An 18002-nucleotide genomic window follows, 5' to 3' on the forward strand; every position below is an offset into this window, starting at 1 on the left:
GTGAGGGACGGCGCCCTGGACAGGCCCCACTCACCCTGGGGCCTCCTCGTCCTCCGCCACCCGGGCCAGAAACACCGGCTGCGGAGGCCCATGCCGCGGTCCCAAGACATCCGCGGAAAAGTGCCTGGGGCCTGCCCACACCCAACACTTCCCACCGGAGGTTCTGGCACCCCACAGGCATTCCCCATTCCCTGCCGCGGGGCCCGTAAGCCTCTCCCACTGGACAGGAAGGCTCTCGGGGCCAGGAAGGGGAGGCCACCAGGGCACAGCTGAGGAGGGCACAGGGCTGGGGCAGAGCTGGGGGAGGGGCCCGCAGGACCAGGCCAGAGCTGGGGGGGCCTGCAGGACTGGGGCAGAGCTGGGGGAGGGGCCCGCAGGACCAGGGCACAGCTTGGGAGTGGTCCACAGGACCCACATACAGCTTGGGAGGCATAGGACCGGGGCACAGCTGGGGGGGGGGCTTGCAGAACTGGGAGCCCAGGGCCTCCCCCCACAGGCCTCCTGCAGCTGCTGTCTGGAGCTTGCCAGGCCTTAGGTCCTGCTCCCGCTCAAGGCCCCTGGCTCACTGCCCCAGGCACGCCCACGCAAGGTGACAGGGTGGCAGATGTGTCTCCTGGTCCTGGTGACACTTCACAAAATAGTTCTCTAGCCAGGGCCAACTTGGGAAATTCCAGGGATGAGGCAGGAACAGCTGGGTCCTGGGAGGGGGGGGGGAACAGCCCTGCCCACATGGGGCACAGGGCAAGGAGGGACGGACTCTCAGCCCACTGTGAGGAAGTCCTTTAATAGAGACGGGCAGACAGGGGACACGACTCGGCCCTGGGCCAGTGGATGCAGTGGCCCCTCCCCCCACCTGGCTTGGCCCCAGGGTGGACACTGGAGAGGCAGTTTTAAAAACAGTGGGACTGATTCTTCACTTCACGGAGAAGGGGATCCCAGAGGAACAGCCTGCGGGAGCATCTGCACTCAGAGCTGCATCTGAGCGGCCACCCCCAACTGTCGCACCCGGGAGGGGGCAGCGGCCCACGGGGGCCCTGGCAGCACAGGAGGGACTGGCCGTCTACAGCTCTTACTGTCCCTACTCTACGTCCACAGTTGTGCTTTAGAAGCCCCCACCCTGCAGCCCTAGTCCGAAGCTCCTGGGGGGAGAGGGACCCCCGCACTCTGTGAGCTCAGGCCTGGAACAGAGCAGCCTTGCTCCTCGCCATGAGCCAAGGGGTCGCTGGAACAGAAGGGTGGACGCTGGACAAAATGCAGGCTGGCGGGAGCAGGCGGGGTTGGAAGGACAGGGGGCGAGGCTCGAGGTCCGGGTAGCAGGTGCTCATGGGTGGGGCAAAGCTGGGCTGGGGGCGGTGGATGGAGGGGAGCTGAGCATCTCCCGACACCATTCTGCAGCAGAGGGGGTGGGGGGCGAGGTGCCCACCCGGCGCAGCTGCCTCCAGTGTCAGGGGCTAGGGGGCTGGGGCAGGCCCTGGCTCCAGGTACGCAGGTGGGGAGGGGCAGGGCATGGTGACGTCTGCGGGCGAGTCCCCGCCGGCTGGGGGGGGGGGCTCTACAGGATCAGTTGTTCTCGAAGAGAGAGAGCAGGTCATCATTGTTGTTTGTGGGGAGGTCAGGTGGGCCCAGGTAGGACAGCAGTTCCTCGGGGTTGGTCAGTTCTGGGAGCAGCTGGGGACAAAGCAAAGCCATCAGCGGCTCTGGCCTCGGACCCGGCACAGCCCTGCACGGGCCCCTGACCCTCAGCCTGCACAGGGGCCTCTCCCTGCCGAAGGCTGCTCTTTGCCCGGGAATCACTCCACGCAAGTTGTCCGAGGACAGCCCGGGACACGCAGTGCCTGGCCCAGGTGGCCGCGCTGCTCCTGGCAGTTGGGGATGGTGCGGGGACCCCGACGAGAGCACGCCAAATGCAGGAGGTGGAATCTCCAGCGTCCGGGATTTGCTGCTTTGAGCTGCTCTAACTTTTCTCGCGATGAACTTCAGTGAGTTTGGTTTATTCGGGTGGAGGACAGTTACCTGCGTTTTACACGCTGATTCTGGCTCACACGCCAAGGTGAGTCAGACGGGTCAACTCCCACCCCGAGCCGATGTGGTCAGCTGCAAGCCCAGTCTTCTCGGGCACTTGGCACAGGCTCCCAGAGCCAACCCCACGGCTACTGCAGGTGCCCGACAGCGTCGCGAGAGTGGACGCTATCTGACCAGCTCTCTGGGTCTGGAGGTCACTGGGGCGTCAGTGTCCTCCCTTCTATGAAGCACGTGGACCCTGGGGACGATGAACACGCTGTCCCCAGCCCCAGCTCCCATGTGCTCCCCAGCATGGGGCCCGTACTCACGTCCAGGGCCGGTTCCGGGGCCTCCCCCGCCCCAGACATGGGGGGCCCCATCACGCCTGCGGCCGCACTGAAGCCCAGCTCGCCGAGGGGGCCTGAGCTCACTGGGCCCAGGGGCTGCCGGGATGCTGGGGGAGGGTTTGCATGGTGCAGCTGGGCCCCGGGGGGCCCCCCAAGGCTGGGGGCGTGCAGGCCCTGCGTCCCGGGGTTGTGGGCTGGGTCCAGGTGACCCGCTGGTGCCATCTGAGGAAGCAGAGAAGAACCAGGTCAAATAGCCCAAGGCCCAACTCCCCAGGAGCCGGCCCTCCGCCCTCCACCAGCACTGACCTGGCCTGGGAGGCAGGGGGTAGACTTCTCTGGGGTCAGGAGGCTGCTGGGAAGGTCAGATTGGTAGGAGCTGGGGGGCGGCCCCGCAGTGAACTCCGGAAGGGCTGGGGTGCTGGGTGTGGCGGGTGGGAAGGAATCGGGGAAAGTCCCGGGTCCCAGGAAGCTGGAAGCTAAGAGCAGAGCCAGTCCTGAGTAAGGCCTGGGGGCTTGCGCCAGAGGAGCAGCGGGTGGGGTGGGGGGGCAGGCTGGCCGTGACCTGGGCGGGGCTCCCAGCACTCTCCCCCAGGTAACACGGGACTTCTCATCACAGCCAAAGGATCCCGCCACAAGAGAACAGGGATGGAACCGCCTTACCTAGACACACTCACAGGTGGGGTCAGAGAGGGTCAGGCCCCAGAAGCATGACAGCAGATGGCCCCTGTTCCCCAGTGCCGGGGTGGCTGGGCCCAGCTACCATGGGAGGCCCTGCTGCCCTGCCCAACCCCTCGGGGGTTTCCCCAGACAGCCCCCCAGGCGCGGGGATGGCTTCACAGGGAGTGGATAGACGGGCCCGGAGAGAACGGATCATTAGTGGCCATCTGCGGGGGGGCCTGCCATACTCACCCTGGCTGGGGTAGTCACCAGGACCTGGGGCTGAGGGGGGCTGCAGGGGGGCGAAGGGGGCTGCCCCGGGGCCCAGGGCTGCAATCATCTCCATCACACTGGGCATGAGCACGTGCGCAGGGCTCACAGTGCGGCAGCGCTTCAGCACGGGCCCGTCCGGCTCCTCCTTGACGTGCACGTCTGGCTTCACTGGCACCGGCTTCCAACTGCACGTGGGGTCGATGGTGATCTCCTCGTAATCGGAGCTGCAGGCGTACACGCGGCCCGGTCACCACCTGTCCAGCTGCCTCTCCCTTCTGGGCAGACCTTCCACTCAAATGCTGGTGGCCGCCCAGCACATTCCACGGGCCCCGGGGGGGGGGGATGTGGGTTCCGCCTGGGCAGGGCAGCCGTGGACAGTGCCTCCCAGCTGTCCCCCAGGCTGCCCGCTGCAGACCAGATGCTGGGGGCGGCAGAAAGAGACTTACTTCTGAATGTAAATGAGAATGCCCAGCATGTACTGGTCTACCTCCAGGCCTTCCAGCAACGCTGTCTTACTGTGGGAAACCAGAGGCACATGGCTCAGGGGCCTGGCCCAAGCTCATTCTGGCCGCAGGCCCATCACTGTGCCCAAGGCCACCCCCTGGGAGGTGACCCCTCAAGAGGAGACCCCATGGAGGTGACCGTGTGTGAAGTCTATGCCCTGGGCCGCACCATCCTGGTCTGTGCGGTGACCCCCTGAGCTGACCGAGGTTTTCCATGGTGCCATTGGGGGGGAAACGCTCCCACAGCCTCTGACACGTGCCACCCTGTGCCTGAGGCTCCCATGAAGACTGCCTTGGAGGTACTCACTTGCACACAGGGCACCTCCAAGTCCCCCGCTCGCAGTTGAGCTGTAGGTAGGATTCCAGGTCGAAGCACTGTGGAGAGCAGGACAGGTGACTCCTCACGTGGGGGCCACATCCCGTGATCGAGCCCCACGATTCTGGGCTCATCTACTCGGGTGCCAAGAAGCCACGTGTGCCAGGCTTTCCCTGAGGTGCCCTTCTGATATATGGACACTGGGACAGCCTACACAGTCCTCAGTGGGATGGGGAGGCCACGCAGCCACAGAATTGGGTGTCTGTGCTGGCAAAGGACCACCCCCGGGGCACAGCGTCCAGGACACCCTGAGGGAGAGCTGGCCACTGAGCTGCCCTCTTGGGGGTGCGGAGCGGGCTGGATGGCGCCCGCTGTCCCGTGGCCTCAGGAGACGAGACCCCAAGAATTCAGGGGAATGGCAACCGTGCTTGGAGACACAGATGCCCGGTCCCAGGGGAGAGTGTGAAGGAGCCTGGCCACCTGCCTGCCGCTGCCTGTCTCTTCACCTGCTGTTGGAGGTGGCGGCAGCGACGGCACACAGGGAACACAGCCAGCGGAAGATCTGGCTGAGCTGCACAGGGCCACCCACCTGGATGTGGCGGCAGTCGTGACCGCGGGCGGGGAGCTGGATCCTGCGGAAGGTGATGGGGCACTTGAGGGACACCTTGATGGCGGTCTGCTCTACCCCGTCCTCGCCGTTTGGCCCAGGGGTGCCTGGGATGGTGCCGCTGCTGAAGTTGCGCTTTACTGGTGTCACCGGGGAGAGCACTCGAGTGAGGGGCTGCGTGGGGCTGACCGCCCCCCATCCCCCTGGGGCCCCCGCGTGGAGGCGACAGCCTCGTCGGGTGGGGGCACGTGCGGGTGGCGGCCGGGGCTACTCACTCTTGGTGATACAGTGCTCGGCAGGCAGGAGGCGCTTCTTGAGGAGACCCTGCAGCACCGAGCGAACGGAGGGCCGGTGGACCAGCTGCAACACGAACAGATGGGACTGCGGGAGAGGGGCTGCTCAGGGGGGGCGGGGGGCCTCCCGGCCTGGGAGCCCCCCAGGTGCTGACCAGCACAGCCCGCAGCACCCCCGCGATCCCACAGAGCCAGAGGCCCTGGTTGCTGCTCTCGGCCCTGCTCACCCCGAGCCGGGATTCGGGGGCTGCAGCACGTGGGACTCCACAGCCTCCTGCCGGGGAGACAGCTCAGCTGGGTTCCCCGTGGGGCCAGCACAGGTGCCCAGTCTAGGTAAGCGGGCCTAACTGGAGAGCAGGGAGGCCGCTCCTCACGGGCCCCTTTCTGAGAGGCCAGAACAGGCTGGATGGGGGAAGCACCGGGTGAGGTCGCCGGACCCAGGAGGGTACTCACGCAGCAGCAGGCTGTGACTGTGATCTGGATGGTGTTGCGGCCTGGCTGGCACACGTGTTTCAGGTACAGGGGCTTATGGGACGTCTTGTTGTCGCCGCGCTCAATGGTCAGTGGGGTGGCGTTGACGCTGACCTGCACGGAGGCCGGCCAGTTGGTGTTCATCTGCCGGTCCTCGTGGTGGTAGCACTTGAACTGCAGCTCCAGGTCGGGCCTGTGTGGGGTGGGGGGATGCTGAGAACGGGGCAGGGGGACGGGGTGGCCAAGGGGGGCCATGCACGGGGTGGGGGGGGCGCCCACCTCAGCATCAGGGTCTTGTAGACGGAGTCGCGGAGCTGGAAGGCGTGGTTGCTCACAGCCAGGTTGTGCTGCAGGCGGAAGGGCTCCAGGACCACCCCGTCCCGCACGGGGAAGGTCAGCCGCAGCTCGTCGCAGGGGCCGCTGCCTGGGAGCAGGCCGTGCGGGTGTGAGCAGGCTGCCGGGGCTGTGGCCAGGAGCACGGCCTGTCATTCCCCTCCCCCGCCCCACCTCGGGGCGTCTCCTGGGGACCTGGGCCTGGCCAGAACCTCCAACAGGAGCAGGAGCTTGGTGTCCCACCTTAGTCACCCAGCCCGGTGTCCCCTAAGTTATAACTGGAGCACATGTTCCCAACCCAGAAAGAGGCTGCCACCGGCACTTTCTTCACGGGTGGGAGGCTGAGGAGCTGGGACTGGATCAAACGGACCACCTGGCGTCTTGCTAGTGCTTGAGCCAGGGTTCCAGTTACCCTGCTTCCGTCATGGTGGCCTTCCCTAGTTCTCCCTCAGGGCAGGAAGTTCCCAACCAGGAGTAGACTTCAGGGGACTTGTAAATCCCTTAATAATATACAAAATTTTGTGTGTACAGGTGTGTTTCTAGAGAGAAGATCCACACCTTGAAAGACACGAAAAGAGATCTACGAATAGAAGACGAAGGTAAGGGCCCCCCGTCCCCCACGTTCCCTGTAGGCAACTGGGGTCCTGAGAGCAGATGACACTCACCGGGGGGTGACGGGTGTAAGGAGCTCACGCTGGGCTTGAGGTCGGGCAGGAAGGGAGACTTGACCTCCTGGCTAGTGGACATGTAGGGAACGCTGCTGCCGGGGGTCATGGGCGGCGTGGGGCTCCCCGGCAGTGGGGAGCTGGGGTAGCCAGGGATGGAACGGGTGGGCTGTGGGGTCGAGCAGACAGTCAAAGGGTATCTGGCTAGCCCTCTGTACTTCCTCCTCCTTGGGTGCCCTCGGTGCACGTACCCACCCGTGAGCCGCCCGCCAGTCTGCCCGTACCCCACTCAGGCCATGCTGGCTGTAGCCGACGCTCCCCCCGTTGAAGCTGGTGCCCTGCCCGTTGAACTGCTCTGTGGGCTGCAGGAGAGAAAACTGCGTGCGCCCGGGGCCCCCGCCTGCCCCTGCCAGGCCCCTGAACTGGATCCAAGGAGGGGGCTGGGGGCGGGGTGCCCACCGCACACACTGGCACTGGCCTTTGGTTTCTTTGTATGCTTTCTACGATTTGCAAACGTGTTGCTTTCATAATTTACAAAGTTACCACTCTGGAAGCAGAGAGGACCCTGCCTGTCAGAAGGGGGGAAGGCAGGGCCACCAGAAGCTAAAAACCCAGCTCCTCCTCCCCGCCGTGCCCCCCTGGGCCCATCCCCAGCAAGTAGAGGGAACGGGGGCACTGTTCCCCACAGGACATTCAGTGGCTGCAGTGCCTGCCCCCTGGGTCCCTACACCAAATCTCACAGTGGGTCCTTTCAGAACCACATCCCTGCCCCGGTCTGGACCCCTGTGGAGCTCCGGGCTGCTTGGTCACCCCCCCCGCCCCTTGCACACGGGCCCACACCCTGGTCAGCCCAGTCGAGGCCCGTCTGTGTCGCGTGGCGGGAACCCACCCTACCTTGTAGTGCAGTCCTGCAGGGCCGGGGGCGGGCAGGGACTGGGCCAGGCCCTGCTGCAGGGGCAGCCGGTGGCCGGCATAGGAGGAGGGAGCAGAAGACTGTCCAGCGCCAGGCGTGTACTGGGTGGCACTAGGCCCGTACTGGCCTCCTGGCAGGTACTGCTGCCCTGGATAAACCTGAGGAAGAGAAGAGGCCAGGTGCCAAGGGGACAGGTGTCGGGGAAGCCAGCTCCCGGGGGGATGCAGTGCCCACCCCGTTGGGCACGGCCAGTTCTCTCACACGGATGCCCGAGCTCGCCGCGGCTCTGGATGCAGCTGGGGACGAGGGAGGCCCCGACACTCACCTCGCTGGAATAGGCTCTCTTGACCCCCTGTCGGGGCAGTGGCTGGGCCTGTGGGGGCCCAGCGTACCCATGCTGGGGCAGGCGCTGCCCTGCGTACAGGGGGGCCATGCCTGCCGCCCGGGGGGGGTTCATGCCCATGGGGCTCAGGCCAGAGGGGCCCAGCAGCCCTCCCATGCTGGTGGGGTTCATGCCGCTTGGGACGCTGGGCCCCCGCGGACCTCCGTGCTGCAGGAACTGGCTGTTGAAAGCCTGCCCGGCCCCCATCTGGGGAGATAAGAGAGGAGCCTTTCAGGCCAACCCCCCACCCCGGGGGTACCACCCAGAGGCCCCCCTCAGCATCTCGCCGCCCCCACCCAGTCCCCGACCCTGGCTGCCCAACTGGTCCCTGCCTTCCAGACCAGCACACGTGGGTGCCATGGGAGGAGCGGCCGGGCCTCACCGCTCCGTACTGGCTCAGCTCCTGGCTCTGCTTCTCCTGGAGGGCAGCCACGGTGGCCGTGGCGGTGGCTGTGGCGGTGGCTGCAGCAGCAGCCACCGCGGCCGCCGCCGCCGCCTGAGTGAAATCGGTGGAGGGTCGTGTGGCATGTGAGGGTAGACCCAGGCCCCCAGGGCCCCCGGGGCCGCCTGCATACCTGCGAGAGACACACACGGCTGGACTCAGAAGTTCCTGTTTGCCCGTCACCCGGGGGGCCACTGGGCACCGACGGGGGCCCCCACTCTCATCTACATGCTCCCATGGGAGCCCACGGGAAGAACAGAGACGTGGCTCTCAAGAGGCTCGTCTACACAGTCCTTGGCGTCTGCCACGCCCAAAGCATCGCCCCTGGAGGGCTCCCAGCACACCTGCCACGTGACAGGTCCCACTTACCCAGGAGTGAAGCCGGGGCCCCCAGGGTAGCCCCCACGGCCATACACCCCTTGCTGCACGAAGCCCTTGTTGGCGGCGCCCTCACCAAATGCCTGCTGTCCGAGGCACTGTGGGGAATTCAGGGCTGAGCCGCTGCCAGCCATGCCAGGCATCACAGAGCCACCCGGGGGGCTCCCTGCAGGGCCCATGGGGTTCCCCAAAACCTATAAGGAAGCAACAATTGCCACTGAAGACGATCCAAACAACTAACTTCACACAGACACTCCAAAGGAGAGGCCTGGCAGGTAAGGGGGTGAGGAGGGCGGACAGAGGTGAGGGAAGGAGGGGAACAGAGCAGAGGGATGGTTCGTGTGGAAGCTGGAAGTGGGGGCGGGGTGGGGCCACACCATGTGAGGGAGGGGGACTCGTCGACAGGGACAGGGAGGTCTCAGGAAGCCCAACTCCATTTCTCCCTGAGGTCCAGGGGGCCCTGGTGGCTCTCAGGGACGGGCCCAGGTTGTGGGCTCACCTGGCTCTGGGCCGTGTTCCCAACGCCCCACACGGTTGTGACCACAGACAGTGATCCCGCCGGCTGAGTGGCGCTCTGTTGCCAAGGCACCGCCTCATAAGCAAATGGACCATCACTGCCAGGAAAGAGGTGGGCAGGCAGGTCCAGGTCAGGATGCCACAGGGGTGGAGACCCCTGCTGGGGAGGTGGGGAGGCCCCCACCGCAGCCCTGTGGCCTGAGAAGTGAAGGCGGCAGGAGCCCCACTCACCCGTGTGGCGTGGGGGGCAGGGCAGGTTTCACGGGGTGCATGGGGTTCATTGGCTTCAGAGCAGCCTAAAGGCCAGGTCTGTGGGTGGCAGGAAGTGGCCCTCACTGCTGTTGACGTGAGACTCAGCTGCTCTGGCTGCTGGGACAGGAGAGAGGACATCAGTGGAGATGCAACCAGGGGGGCTGTCAGCGGGTTACGGGGAGATCCGAGCAGCAGGACCCCTTGCTCTGGGCTGACTGATGGAGGGCAGGGTGACGCCGGCGTCTGAGGGCCACTTTGATCTGCACTGCCCCCCCCCCCCGGAAGCCAGCATTAACCCTTTAGGCCCTACTACTCAGGGCTCCTAGAACGGCTCTGGGAGAAGGCTTCTGATCCCAAATACTTTCCACGCTTCCCTCCTGCACGAAGGCCTGGATATCTATAAAATAAGGGAGCATCCAGGACCTGATTGCCATCATCCCCCAAGAAAGCCCCAGGGTGGAGGCCAAGCTGAGAGCCAGCATCAGAAAATATAGGAGGACCAGCTGGGGGGGCCGGGGCACCGTGTGCCTAGGCTCTGAGGTGTGCCCACTGTGCGCAGGGGCTCTGGTAAGCAGGGGTGAGCAAGTCAGCCACCTTCCACCCTGGCCTGGGGCCAGTCGGCTGCCCCTGGTTGGCAGTCCCCTGCGGGGGCCCACCTGGGACCAACATGGGCTCAGGGCCAGGCAGGCAGACCTGACCCCCACAGGCCACAGTGACACCCACACGAGTTCCCAGAAGGGGTGGGATGCATACACAGGGTGACGGGTAAAGGGTTGGCAGGTGCCTGTGGACATGGCAAGGGGCCAATGGAACAGAGCAGACAGAGGCTGGCGAACGCTCGTGGGACCCAGGTGCCCAAGCAGGGGGGCCCCCCGCCTATCCCGTGAGGTGCACTGCCTCACATCTACCATCTCAGAAAAATGAGTGAGGGAGGGCCAGGCCACTCACATTCTCCAGCACCCCAAAAAGTCAGCCCAAACTCTTGCTGGCACTGCTAGGGCCACCCCCACACCTACCTCTGCCTGGCCTAACCACAGACACACACCGCCTATGTTCTCCGGGGGTCCCCTGGGGGTCCTTGGAGGGGAGGCTGTACTCGGCCCTCTGGGTGTTGAGGTTCTGTCCTGAAGTACCACTGCCCTTGTGGGGCCGTGAGGCCTCGCGCACATGGCCTGGGACAAGCTAACCTCTGGGGGGTCAGTCCCGCCATTTCAGCACTCACGAGGTGTCTGGCTGGTCCAGGAGTGAAGAAGTGGCCCCAGCAGCCACCCAACCACGAGACTCACATTCCTGTGTGCTGACCAGGGACCTCAAGATTATCACATCCTCTAGAAATATGGTGTGGGGGGCAGGTCTGTTGCCGGGGACCCAGAGCCGGAAGGGGTACACTGGGGACTGTGATCCATAGCCTCCCATGGGTGGGCGGTTGGCTGTGTGTTTGGAGCATGTGAAGCTCGCTGGTCTCTCTCAGCACAGAGCACTGAGGTATGTGGGTCCCGGGGATCCCAGAGCTGCAGCAGGGCCGTTGGAGTTAGGCACGAGGGGGATGGCAGAGGGGAGTCGGCTTGCTCCCCTTCCCCACACCATTCTCCTTCCTCCCCTAGACCAGCTCCCACTCAGGACACAGAGGCCAGGGAGCCAGGACCAGCCGGCCAGGCAAGGGAAGGCTGGTGTCCCCAGTCCCTACTGGCCACCTTCAGGATGGGTGGGGGGTCGGGGGATAGCGATGGGCAGACCTGCCAACAGGTCAATGGGACAGACCAGAGAAGCGACTGATCTCTGACGACGAAGGTAGAAAAACCACACGCTGGAGAAAACCTGGCATTTCAACATGTGGTGCCAGGGCCGCTGGACTCTGGCATGCAAAAAAAAAAGAATCCTAATCTTCACATCTTGCACAGAAATTAACTAGAAACATGCCATAGGTTTAAATGTATGGCGCAAAACCATAGAGCCTTTGGAAACATTCACGAGAAAATCTCTGGGATCTTGCACTAAGGAAAGTCCTTAAACGGTGCCCCAAAAGCACAGTCCTCAAAGTGGAAAACTGAAAATTTACCTGTGGGAGGCCCTGCTGATGGGATGAAGGGACAAGCCATGTCCCAGGCAAAGGATCAGTATCTAGAATACATAAAGAATTCCCCAAACTCAAAAGACAAAAAAGCTCACCCAGGAAATGGGTGGAAGACAGAGGGACATTTCACTGGCGAGGTCGTGTTGACAGCGAGGCAGCCTGGGACGGGGGGGCACCATCGAGGCATCGGGAAGGGTGGAGTAGGCCTCTGAGCCCTCTGAGCCCCCCCCCCCACCGCCCCTCCAGGCTCTGCAGCACAGCAAGGCTGCCACGGAGTGCAGGGAGGATAGACAGCTCCGGCCCTGGGGACACTGGGAATGGACTGCCGTGCAGCCGCTCTGGAAAGTCTGGGGCTTCTCGTAAAACTAAGCAGGCGGCTACTGCCCGGCCCCACAACCTCGCTCCCGAACACTCATCTCCCAGAAATGTAAACACGCGTTCACCCAGGAATGTGCGTGTGTGTGCTGCCGGCAGCGTCAGTGGGGACGGCCTGCAGGTGAGGGGCGAGCCCCTCAGGGGCCACCCACAGCCTGGGAGCTTGAGGGGAGGCGGCGGGAAGCCCCAAGGGACCATGCTGCGTGGAGAAAGCCAGTCCCCAAAGGTTACACATGGTAGGATTCCCTTTATGTAACATTCCTGAAATGATGGAATCCCAGAACGAAGAGCAGAGCACAACTGCCAGGTGGGGAGGAGGGAACAGGTGTGAACAGAAGGTGGGGAGGGAGTATCTGCATCTTGACTGGAGCCACGCAGCATCCCAGTGTGACGTTATCCTACCGTATTATGTCACCACTAGAGTAACCAAGTAAAGGACACACAGTTATTTCTTTCAGCTGCACGTGAATCTCTAATTCCCTCAAAATAAAAGTTTAATGAGAAAATCGCCGCCACTTGGCCTGTTCTCTCCACAGAAATGCCCAGGGCCACCCTTCCCTACAACAAAGCTGGTGGGGTTGGCCAGGCCCACTCTGTGGTTCCAGAAGCAAAGGGTGGGTGGAAGACGAGCCCCCGGCCGGGTGGGGGAGCACCACTGAGGACTCCCGCAGCCCCAGCTCCAGCTCCGCGTATCACACGCAACTGGAGGACTGGAACTGAGGACCCGCATCGCTAACGAGCCTGGATGAGGATGCTGCCGCTACAGGCACCCCAGGTGGAGAGTGGGGGAGGCGGAGGCTACTGGTCTGGGGCCCCGGGACGACTCCTACATCACATGGGTCGGGGGAATTCCACCCCAAAGGCTGCTCTGCTATGGACGAGACCACAGAGATTTCCAGTTCCCCCTGAGCTGACTGCATGCATGGGTGTCTGGGTGTGCAGGGCGTGTGTGTGTGTGTGTGTGTGTGTGTGTGTGTGTGTGTTTGTGTGTGACTTCCTGCCAAACTAAGTCTGGTCTTCTTGGGGAGACCTGCACTCTCCAAGTTGGGTACCCCATGGCCCTCTGCTCCCGACAAAGGGAGAGCCCTGCTCTGAATGCAAGACCCTCCTCTCACTTCCTGGCCTGAAGAAGCCAGGTGTGTGTGTGCGTGTGTGCCTGAGTGCACGTGCGCACAAGGAGGCCCGAGCAGGCCTGAGGCGGGGGCCGTTCTGCTGGTCCGAGGCTCTGCTGTCCACAGCTCCAGCGGGAAGCCAGGACCCCTCGGCAGAACCGCCCTGGCACGTGGTTAGCCTGGAGCTTTCTCTGGGTCGGGTCACATCTCCCAGAAAGACAGCTACAGAAACTGGCTACTCAGACCCCCTCCCAAGGCCCTGGAGCAGCTGCACCCAGTCTCCTGGGTGCCAACCACAGGCAGACGTTAATGTGGGTCAGCTCTCTTGCACCTCTCCTCTGTCCCTGCCGCCTGGTCAGCCAGGAGCAGCACACCCCATGACAGGCCACCTGACCTCAGAAAGGCACGCCTGCTCTGTGGTCCTGGGGCAGGCACTCTGGCAGCAGGGAGCCCGTGCTTCCAGGGCACGTGTCCAAGCAGAGGAACACCCAAGTCTGATGGGCTTGGAGAAAGTGGAAATGGTGGCTCAGTGAGGCAGGACGACACAAGGGGGGGGGACTCACATGCTTGGATGGCTGGAAGTCCTGCTGCTCTCCACGTGAGGCCACAACACCGACCAGCCTAAGTGCTGGAGCCCATCTAAAGCACCCAGGAACGAGCACTTACGAAGGGCCTGGGTGCACAATGGGTACGTGGCAGCCACCCTAGGAAAGCGGAGGACACACACCTGCCATTCTGTGCTCAAACCCTGGGTCCTGTAGTGGACGCAGTGCCAGTGGACACTTCGCGAGGAAGCCGGGCTGCCCCTGGAGTCCTCCCCAGGCGCACCCTGCCTGCCTGTCATTACCTTCCTCCTCCCTGACCTCTGTCCCCTGCCTGTAACCAGCCCCTGGGCATGACCAGTCCTCAGGCCCAGTACCAGCTGGGGGAGGCCAGGCCCCCCTCTCACGAAGCCTCGATGGAGGCCCGCGGGCTCTAGCTCCCCAGGAAGCGGTGGCTGAGTCTGCTCACCCTCCCTGCATCCACCACCGTCCCCCAGATCAAGTCACACGTTCCGTGTATGCCCCTGCGAAACCGACTTACAGACGTGGCTGTGGATGGTCTGCAACCACCAGGAACAGAGCTGGGCAGGGACGGGCGCATCCGGGCCGGAGAGGAGCAAGCAGGAGGGAAAGGAGAGCAGGGCAGGGAGAGAGGCAAACGGGGGTCCTGGGAGAGGGCACCCTCCCGCCCCGGCGCAGGCGCGGCTGGGACGAGGGGTGTCCCCTTAGAAACCACGGCGGGAGGCTGAAAGGTCAGCCTGCTCCGCCGGCCTCGGGCGGCCCCGCGGCCCCACGCCGCCCAGCTGGTGGGCGCGCACGGCACAGAGCCAGCCCGGAGGCGAGCCCGAGCGCGGCGTGGCGGCGGCGCGGCCAGGCGGGGCGAGGGCCCCGGGCCATCCTCCCCGCTCAGGAGGTCGCCGGGGCCGCGCACACCCCTCGGGCGCCCGGCCGGCTTCCAGCCGACCCCAACAAAGGCTCAGGTGAGGGCCGCCCGCGCGCCGGCCGGAGGGCCCGAGAGCACGACGCGCACGCGGCAGGTGCGGCAGGTGGGCGGCGGGGCCGCCTCCACCCCGGCCCGAGCCCGGCAGAGGCGCTGCAGCGCGGGCCCCGAGCGCCGCACCTGCCCGCCCCGCGCACCTGCCGCACCTGCCGCCCCCGCCGCCCGCACCTGTCCACCCGGCCCGCTCACCTCCGCCCGGCCTAGCCCGGCCCCTCGCCGCCGAGGCCCCCGGCCCACGCCGCTCCATGCGCTCAGCCCGCCCTCCGCGCCGCCCGCCGCCGCGGGGCCGCCGCCGCCGCCACCCGCGCCATCGCGCCGCCGCCCGCTCCGAGGGCACAATGGAGCCGCCGCGCCGCTCATGCATATGCATGACGCCGCGCGCCGGCCCCGCCCCCAGGCCAGAGCAGTGGATCCCAGAGCCGGCGCTCGCGCGGGGCGGCCGCGGGCCTGCAGGAGCTCGGGCGGCAGGTCGGGCCGGGGGCGGGCCGGAGGCGGGCCGGGCAGCGCCAGCGGCGGCGGACCACCGCCGGCGCCCCCGCCCCCTCCACACCTGTCCGAAAGCCGGGTCTGCGGAGTCCCCCGCGCTCCCTGCTGCCTTGCCACCGGGGCGGGGCCTGATGGAGGGGCGGGGCCTGGTGGAGCGGCGGGGGCGGGCGGCGGCGACGGGGCCTGCCGATGGGCGGGGCCTGTCAGGGAAGGGTGTCGGAGCCCGGCTAGGGGGCGGGGCCTGCGGAGGGGGCCCGGTCAAGGACGGGGGCGGCTGGAGGGGCGGGGCCTGGCTGCGGGCGGGGCCGGTCAGACGGAGGCCGGCCGGAGGACTGGGGACGCGGGGGCGGGGGGCGCCAATCTGAGAGAGGCCGGCTGGAGGGGAGGAGCCTGGGGGCGGGGCCGGCCGGAAGGGGGCGGGGCCTGTCAGAGGGAGGCCGGCTGGAGGGGAGGAGCCTGGTTGGGGGCGGGGCCGGCCGGTGGGGCGGGGCCTCCGAGGGAGAGATGGGCTTTCGGGGGAGGGGCGGGGCCTGGCAAAAGGCGGGCCTTCCGGGGGGTGGGCCCTGGTTGGGGCGGGGCCTCCGGGGACGGGTCCGGGGACGGGGTCCGGGAGGCGAGCCCGGCTGGCGGCACGTGCTGCTGCGGTCTCTGGGTCGCTGCGCCCCTTTAGCGGACCGAGCGCCGTTTCTTATCCGCTGGCTCCTTCCACGTGCTGCTATTACCCTTTAAGTCCTTTTTTCTGCCCTGGCTTTAGGGAGACCATGTTCTCCCAATCACCCCACAATTCATGTTTTTTACTGTGCCAACTACACGTAAGAAAATGTATTTCAGGGCAGCCCGGGTGGCTCAGCGGTTTAGCGCCGACTTCAGCCCAGGGCGTGATCCTGGAGCCCCGGGATCTAGTCCCACGTCGGGCTCCCTGCAGGGAGCCTGCTTCTCCCTCTGCCTGTGTCTCTGCCTCTCTCCCTCTCTCTTTCTATCATAAATAAATAAAAATTTTAAAAAAAGATTTTATTTATTTATTCATGAGAGACAGAGAGAGACACAGGCAGAGGGAGAAGCAGGCTCCATGCACCGGGAGCCCGACGTGGGATTCGATCCCGGGTCTCTAGGATCGCACCCTGGGCCAAAGGCAGGCGCTAAACCGCTGCGCCACCCAGGGATCCCCCAATAAATAAAATGTTAAAAAAAAAAAGAAAGAAAGAAAGAAAGAAAAGAAAGAAAAAGAGAGAGAGAGAAAGAAAAAGAAAGGAAAGAAAGAAAGAAAGAAAGAAAAAAGAAAGAAAGAAAGAAAAGAAAGAAAAGAAAGAAAGAAAGAAAGAAAGAAAGAAAGAAAGAAAGAAAGAAAGAAAGAAAGAAGAAAGAAAGAAAGAAAGAAAATATTTATGGTGCCAAGATCTTCCTCCAGGCTACAGTTCATTACGAGCATAGGATAGTATCTTTACTGGGCACCTCGGTGGCTAAGTGTCTGCCCTTGGCTCAGGTCATGGTCCTGGGGTCCTGGGATCCAGCCCCGGGTCTGGCTCCTGGCTGGGTGGGGAGTCTGCTTTTCTCTCTGCCCCTCCCCCCACTCACGCTCTCTTTGTCAAATAAATAAATGAAATCTTAAAAAAAAAAAAAGAAAAAAAAAGGAAAGTACCTTTACAAGAAAGATGCCCATCAGACACCACCTGGCCCAAAGGACCAAGTCAGCATGACCCTGTGTGGGACCCAATAATGTCTGTGCCCCTGGCGAGATGTCCAAGAAAGGACACAGAGCCCCTCCTCCCCACCTAAGTGGAAGTGACAACCATAAAGTTTTTACCTGGATCTACTCATGACAAAGCCACACAGGGGGCAGCCTCCAGAGCTGGCCTGGACTGGAGAACTGCAGAAGCCTGGGCTGGGGGAAGGGTCAGAGGAGACCAGGGATCCCAGGCCCCAGCTCGTAAGGCGGGCTGGACGTGGCAGGCCGAGTGCAGGCCACAGGGGGTGGGCTCCCCAGTGTGGCACCCTGGGGACCCGGGGGGGGTGCCCTGGTATTCGGGAGGCATCTGGGGCAGTGTCCAAGGGGGCAGCACCGGGGCGGGGGGGGGGGCATGGGGGCAGCCAGGGCTCCCGCAGTGACACCAAGCCAGCAAAGCTCGAGGGCACACATCAAGGAGTGTGTAGGGCCCGGCAGCGGCTCAGGAGGTGTCTCTCCAGGGGCAGGAAGGAAATGCCCCCAATCGGGACAAGGTCGTGTCATCTGTGAACGCGGTATAAACAATCTAAAATCCTTTCAAATACTGCTGACGGCCCACCTTCTCCAGAGGTGTGTGATGAGCTGCATCTTCGGCAGCAAGGGCCCCAAACAGTCAGGCAGGGGGCGCCACGGGGCTTTGGGTCTCCAAGGCTGTGCTGAGGGCCACACGGGGAGCCCCTGTCGGACGGGCTCGGGGTGCAGGGTGGCCTAGCTTCTCCTCCAGGGTCTACCGGGCCCCGGAGGCGGGAGGATTGGGAGGTCGGGATGCTAGTCCCGGGGCCCACACGACAGTCACTGTGATGGGGACAGTCACTGCGATGGGGCGGCAGCCTAGGGACCGGCCCTCTGCACTCCCTGCTCTGCATCAACGATCCTGGACACTTGAGAGCCCTTTGGAAAGAACCTGCCAACCTGCAGGTGCCCAGGCCTTCAGGGCCCCACTCACCCCAGCCCCCAACCAGGCTCCAGCCCAGACCCCACACCCCAGACTTAGGAAATTGTATGTTTTCAGAACAAAATTTATTTATTTATTTATTTATTTATTTATTTATTTATTTATTTATTTATTTATTTTAAAAGATTTTATTTACTCATTCATGAGAGACACACACAGAGAGAGGCAGAGACACAGGCAGAGGGAGAAGCAGGCTCCATGCAGGGAACCCGACATGGGACTGGATCCAGGGTTTCCAGGATCACACCGCGGGCTGCAGGCGGCGCTAAACCGCTGAGCCACCAGCGCTGCCCCAGAACAAAATTTTAATATTCTTTGCCACCGCAGTAATACATGTTCGTGTAACAAAAATAAGCAAAAAGAATAAACTTTACTGCTATCTCACC

At 63.9% G+C, this 18002-nt stretch overlaps 1 protein-coding gene across 13 annotated transcripts; it reads right to left on the bottom strand.

The window, feature by feature from the left end:
* Window positions 1-764: 764 nt before the first annotated feature.
* Window positions 765-15038, bottom strand: ZMIZ2 (zinc finger MIZ-type containing 2). Of its 13 annotated transcripts, XM_055335157.1 has the most exons (20): window positions 14642-14748; window positions 13994-14033; window positions 13474-13614; window positions 9329-9463; window positions 9081-9195; window positions 8573-8775; window positions 8144-8336; window positions 7705-7968; window positions 7361-7537; window positions 6751-6828; window positions 6467-6635; window positions 5748-5931; window positions 5451-5661; window positions 4980-5085; window positions 4687-4844; window positions 4089-4156; window positions 3725-3793; window positions 3258-3502; window positions 2655-2824; window positions 1541-2570 (listed from the first exon to the last, which is right to left on the bottom strand). In XM_055335157.1, the coding sequence occupies exons 4-20, from the start codon at window positions 9376-9378 to the stop codon at window positions 2217-2219; spliced, it is 2814 nt and encodes a 937-aa protein (XP_055191132.1). In that variant the 5' UTR covers window positions 9379-9463; window positions 13474-13614; window positions 13994-14033; window positions 14642-14748; the 3' UTR covers window positions 1541-2216. The 13 variants fall into 13 exon arrangements, with proteins under 13 accessions (XP_055191139.1, XP_055191141.1, XP_055191143.1 ...); XM_055335164.1 differs by lacking the exons at window positions 13474-13614; window positions 14642-14748 and having other exon boundaries at window positions 765-1668; window positions 2331-2570; window positions 13994-14325; XM_055335166.1 differs by lacking the exons at window positions 13474-13614; window positions 14642-14748 and having other exon boundaries at window positions 765-1668; window positions 2331-2570; window positions 5748-5892; window positions 13994-14322.
* Between the last annotated feature and the right edge of the window lie 2964 nt (window positions 15039-18002).

This window comes from Nyctereutes procyonoides, unplaced genomic scaffold, assembly GCF_905146905.1.
Source record: "Nyctereutes procyonoides isolate TBG_1078 unplaced genomic scaffold, NYPRO_anot_genome, whole genome shotgun sequence".
Lineage (NCBI taxonomy): Eukaryota > Metazoa > Chordata > Mammalia > Carnivora > Canidae > Nyctereutes > Nyctereutes procyonoides.

Bases quoted from the DNA above. Each gene is read 5' to 3' on its own strand.
- ZMIZ2 (XM_055335163.1), bottom strand. From the start codon at position 9,378: ATGAACCCCATGCACCCCGTGAAACCTGCCCTGCCCCCCACGCCACAC. The intron at 8,776-9,080 runs GTGAGCCCACAA...GCTTCCTTATAG, and splicing joins GGAACACGGCCCAGAGCCAG to GTTTTGGGGAACCCCATGGG. The intron at 5,662-5,747 runs GTGGGCGCCCCC...CACCCCACACAG, and splicing joins TACAAGACCCTGATGCTGAG to GCCCGACCTGGAGCTGCAGT.